This window comes from Echinops telfairi, unplaced genomic scaffold, assembly GCF_000313985.2.
Source record: "Echinops telfairi isolate 266 unplaced genomic scaffold, ASM31398v2 ScPeMD7_7469;HRSCAF=8507_0, whole genome shotgun sequence".
Taxonomy (NCBI): Eukaryota; Metazoa; Chordata; class Mammalia; order Afrosoricida; family Tenrecidae; genus Echinops; species Echinops telfairi.
Genome location: NW_022111372.1, coordinates 46,014,546 through 46,020,286, shown reverse-complemented (window position 1 = coordinate 46,020,286; position 5,741 = coordinate 46,014,546). Strand labels below are relative to the sequence as shown.

The following is a 5,741-nucleotide window of genomic DNA, read 5'->3' as shown; positions in this document are numbered from 1 at the left end:
AGAATTCAGGAGCCTACAGGGAAGAGAGAAGTTGGTCAAGACAAAGCTGTTGGTCATAGTGGTGGTTGGTGCTGTTGACTCAATTCCTCCTAACTACGCGGTGCACAACAGGATGAAACACCGCCTGGTCCCGCGGCACCCTTACAATTGCTGCTATGTTGAGCCCATTGTTGCAGTCATTGTACCAATCCGCCACTTTTAAGGGTTTTCTCTTTTTCACTGACCCTCAATTTTATCAATCATCACATCCTTTGCAGGGACTGATCTTTACAAAGTGTGTGATATGAAGTCTAGCCATCTACACACACGTCTAAGGAGCAGTCTGGTTGTATTTCCTCCAAGACAGGTTTGGTTGTTCTTCTGTCTGTCCTTGACCCTTTCAATATTCATCACCACAGTAATCCAAATACATCAACTCTTCTTTGGCGTCCTTCATTCACCATTCAGCTTTCGCGTGCAATGTGAGTGCTTGAAAATACCATGGCTGAGGGCAGGCACACGTTAGTCCTCAGCATGACACTTTAAACAGGTCTTGTGAAGATTTGCCCAATAAAATGTGTTGCTTGAATCCTTGAGGGCTGCTTCTATGGACATTAGTTGTAGTGGCATAGCTTCCAGCATCACAGCGACATGCAAGCCACCACCAAAGCGACAGGTGACTGAGGCGATGGAAAGCAGAGGTCAGGAGAATGAGGCGATGTGAACACTTGGTCTGTGACCTCCAGCTTTCCTATTTCAAGGTCCTTCCGGCCTTCATTTGGACTTCCTCGAGCATTCGATCGATCTTTTCATATCTGTGCATTGTGCCCTCTTTATCTGGGTCGATATGCTCTGGAAGTAGAAACGTGTGCAAAAACACCCCAGGGCCCTATTCATTGGAGATTTCAGGATAACGAGACCCATCAAGCAGGTGTCCACCTTCTCTGACAGTTAAATGTGAACTTACCAACTGGTGTGAGGTGCTGGGAAGGAGACCCGAGGCTCTGTGAGAATACCATCTCCTGACCTGAAGATGTATTTCAGCTGAGTTAAAGGCTAATATGAGGACACTGGAGGGGAAAAAAAGGAGGCACAGTATATGCAAAGGCGCTGTTTTGTGAGCCAAAGCTCCGAGGTTCTGTGCTGTCCTTACATAAGGGGCTAGTAGCTGTTTTACATGTCTTGCCCAAACTTGCCGGTGGTCTTTCCAGAAGTCACCATAGCATTCTTCTTTGATTGAAAAAAATACATTGTGAATTAGGTAGTGCCTCACAGAACATATCACCAGTTTTACGCTCAATGAGTCATGCACAGGCTTCTACTCACTCATCGCAAGCTCCTCGGTGAACCCTCCTCTCTCCCACTTCCTCCTGTGCTTCCTCCTTCTTCCCTAACCCTCCAAGCTGCATCCGTGGGTACGTGCTGCACAGCTGACCTGCAATGGTTGGTCATTCTAGCACAGGAGTGGGTTCCGTTCCCAACCACACGGTACTTGAGGATGCCACCAGTCTCTCTGACCAAGGAGCCTCATCTCTTTCATGATTTTGAGTTTGTTCCACGTTTTTATCCCACTTTATTCAGGACGTTCTAATGTAATCCTTTTCAGAGAAGTTGGTGGTGGTAGCTGGGCATCTTCTAGTTCTTTCTGTCCAGGCTCATGGAGACTGGTATTTGCCTGGCTCATTATTACATCAGACTAATTGTTTCCATATATATTTCTATTTTCATCACTCCTTTTTCCTCTGGACCTGGAAAGGCAATTTTTGTACCTTCGATGGCTGTTCATAGTTTTTAAGATCCCCATCATGACCCGATAGAAAGTTGTCTATGTGAACTATGTTGTGCCAATTGACTGTGGTATCCCTGGAGACTATGACCCTGATCCCCCAAGCCCAATGGCTTATTCCCTCAAAGGATACGACTATGTTTTAAAAATATTCATAAGTTGGCCTTATATATGCGCTGCCCCATTCATTTGCAGCAAAATCTATCCCTATCAGTGGGTATACTCTCAGTCTCCCTTCCGTGCCTGTTCAGTCTGTATGCCTAGCTAAGTATCTTCTCGTTCCTCAGCACTATTGTCGGATTGTAGATGCAAAAATAGTTCCCTCTGTTGCCTTAACTCTTGCAACTCCCCTAATGTCTTACCTACACTGTCTTTATCATTTTTTGTCATCTTGTTGAATATTATCTTCCCCTTCACTCAAATTAATACCTGTCTACCCTCAGGAGTTTTATTGGCAGTAGCAAGATGGCAGGGGTCCCCTGTGAATTCGACAGCCAGGTCCAGTTCCTGTAGTGAACACAGGGGGTGCTCTATGCATAGAACAGTGCCTTGCATCCAGATTGCCCTGAGCCAGGACCCCATCAGGGAATGAGGTCCCTGCCTGTACCCACACCAGGTAGGCACCTGACGTTCTTCCAGTCGATGACCATGTGTCCTAAACTCTCTGACCCAAACCAGAGCTGTTAAGGCTTCCCATATTCTAAAATGATCTGGAGACCAGAAGTCACTTGTTTCTGGGGATGGACAAACAAGTTTTCATGTGAATTTATAGTAACATCTTGGTGCATCCATACCCTGGCTCTAGATCAGAATATTCTAACTGGAGATTAAGGCAGGAAGTCTGGGGAAAGAAGTCTTCGCTCTCAAAACCAGGGAATGTTGCCCTAAGTCTTCCAACATCCCTACACAACCCACTTACCAAAGGGTTCTAAGTGCCTCTGAGCTGGTGTCCTGACAGCTCATTGTAACACCTTGCTACAAGTGTGACCCAAGGACCAGAACCATTTGTTTGTTAGAATCTAGATTCCCAGGATTCACCTCAACCTTGCTGAATCACCACCCAGCCTATGATTCATAAACATATTAATTAAGGTTTGAGGAGCATGGATGCTGAAGATTTGGGACTCCCACACATTGGCATTCAAACTTTAGCTCCAGTAGCCAAGTGGCTTAGAGGGCATTCTCAATTTTTTTGTGAGCTTCAATACTCTCATTTATAAATTAACATTAATGAAACCCTCCTCACAGATTAGAATGGCTTGAAATCAAAGGCTAACATATTTGGAAATTAAGCATAGATTTGGGATTAAGATAAAGTTTAAATTCCAGCATGCTCTACCATGTTACTAACTACCTCTAAGCCTCAGTTTTCCCTATCTGTAAGTGGAAATTATAATATCACTCACCTCATAAATTTGTTGTGACTATAGTTATGCAGCTATATAAAGTGTCTGATGATAGTGATGTTTGTAAAATTCTTCATACCATCAAGTGGATCCTGACCATAGTGACCCTAGCTTGCCTCATCTTTTTTACAAGAAGTGACTGATGGATTTGAGCTTCTGACTTCGTACTTAGCCATCCAACGCTTACCCAAGGGCTCCTTTGTGCTTATTAAAATGTTTGTTTCCTTCCCCCATAGCTATTAACCCATCTTTAATCACTTATTCTTGAGACAGGAACACATATTTATCAGACGACACTCCAATGAAACCTAAATCCAGACATAGATTTTTTTAATGACTTTGGATTTTACATGAAAAATCTTGTAGATATATAACATCCAATGTAATTTAAATATGAATGTGGGTGATAACATTTATTGAAATAATTCAGTTAACAGATATAAGATTGTTCCATAAGACTGAAAATGTATGATCACCATGCTATAAACATAAAAATATTATATAATAACTCACCTTCTGAATATATCTTTGCATACAAATTCAGCTCTCATTCATCCCATTTTTAAATACCATTTTGTCTCAAGGAAACCACATTAACACCTCCAAGACACTAGGGCTTTGGGATGAGCACACTACTTGGACGTGTTAAGCACCTTTGTGTTTCCATTAAGATCCAATCATGGTCAAGCATGTTTTTGTTGTACTCAAAAACTCATGTATTTGTTGTACTGTGTTTTAGGAACCAGTTCTTTTAGGCATAGGTTTGCTATGGTCTCAGTTTATAGATTACAGAGACCGACCCAGGCACAAAATGCCATTGGCTTATCATTGGGTAGTTCAATGTGAGTTTCTAGTGAAGTCCTGTACTTTAAGATGAACCTGGAATCACTCCCTAGGAACAAGCAGGTCGCAAACTTTGAGGGATACTGAAAAAAACAAAGCCAGATTAATCTGGGTCCTGCTTGGAGAAGGAAAGCATTATTTACGGGATGTAATGGTGGCACCCCAAGGCAGGAGTCCCTGATGCTGGCCCCCTCTAGGACTGTTCTGACACTGGATTACAGACTTTTCACATGAGCTCGCTTCCCTCTGTGCTGTCTCTGGGCCTTTCCAATGCCTTCTTCAGAAAATTGTACTCTGTAAGGAAACCAGGCTTCCCTTATTTTGTTTTTTGGTTATTTGTCCCACTTTTCTCTTTCAGAAGACCGCTGCCAAGGTGACAAGTCAATGTTCTGTAGGATGGAAGTCTTATCTCGCTACTGCACCATCCCAGGCTACAACAAGCTCTGCTGCAAGTCCTGTAACCTGTACAACATCAGCAACCTGGATAATAGGACAGAGCCACCTCTTGGGAAGAACAATGCCATTGAAGAGCTCATGCCCACCCTTCCAGTGCCAACACTAGGCATGGAGGTTCAGTCTTCAACCAGCGCACCCCTTGAGGCCCCACTCAACGTCTCCAGGACCAATGCCACTGAGGATCGCCCAGAGACCAATGCTGTAGATGTACCTTACAAAATCCATGGCCTGGATGAAGAAGTCCAGCCACCCAACTTAATCCCTCGACGACCGAGCCCCTATGAAAAGACAAGAAACCAAAGAATCCAGGAGCTCATTGATGAGATGCGGAAGAAAGAGAAGCTCGGAAAGTTCTAATAAAATGGAAAGATAGCATCAATAGCATTTTTTTCTTGCTTATAGAAATATTCCATGTGATAGAAAATCCTGTGTCATGAAGATAAAGTTCAAATTCTTGATTCCAAGAGATTTTGAGGAATCAAAAATGGGGACGAAATCAAAATAATGTGTGAGCATGTGCAAATGGGCTAGCACGTGTCTTTCTCAACCATAAATGGTCTAAATCCTGTATTGCCAACCCCAAGAGGGTTCTGAGTGTTGGGTGGAGAGGAACAGAGGTTCCTCAATTTCTAGCAGTGAGGAAATAGCAAAAGGATAACTCTGAGACATAAAGCATTACATTTCCGATCAGTGCTTGGGAAGTCATCCTTTCCTTGGCAATGACAATCCTGGAGGTCCAGAACATTTCAGTCAAATCCCCAGACCAAGGAACAAAACCAGAAGGGACTCAGGAGAAATGGTGATTGATCGATTGATTTAATAACTGACCAATTACCAAGAAGAGTACAATGGAGTGGAGCTTGTGAATTGCATCCAGGTGACAAGGAGAAGTATGGTGTCCATTCAGGCGCTGGGAGCAGCCTGAGACCCATAGTTGCCAAGACTAGTTGTCAGTTCCAGCCATTGCTGCCCTTTGCAGATACTCTTGCGTTTTCAGAAGTCAGATGTATAGATTTCCATGTGGAAACTCTCAAATGTTAAAGCTCAACTTGAAATATTTTAAAGGGGGTCTGTTCTGGGAGAATGTGAGGGTCTAGAACCACCAGACTGCGTCCTCTGGCTCAGGCTCGGCTGAGGACTGTTGTGTTCATTAAGGACCTAAGAAAAGTCATCTGACTCCTTTGGTGCTCACATTGCTCTGTGTATGATTATCTTATCCAAATTTGAGCTATCCAGCCATCTATTTTCCCCCCAGTAAAGTAGCTAAGAGT

General features: G+C 43.4%; 1 protein-coding gene across 1 annotated transcript in view; it reads left to right on the top strand.

The window, feature by feature from the left end:
- The window catches only part of ADAMTS2 (ADAM metallopeptidase with thrombospondin type 1 motif 2), a 111,039-nt gene extending 106,194 nt beyond the window's left edge, over positions 1–4,845 (top strand). Inside the window, exon 16 of the mRNA XM_045284678.1 lies at positions 4,373–4,845. Within this exon, the coding sequence (XP_045140613.1) occupies positions 4,373–4,827 (455 nt within the window). The 3' untranslated portion in view covers positions 4,828–4,845. The remainder of the gene's footprint in view (positions 1–4,372) is intronic.
- The last annotated feature ends 896 nt before the right edge of the window (positions 4,846–5,741 follow it).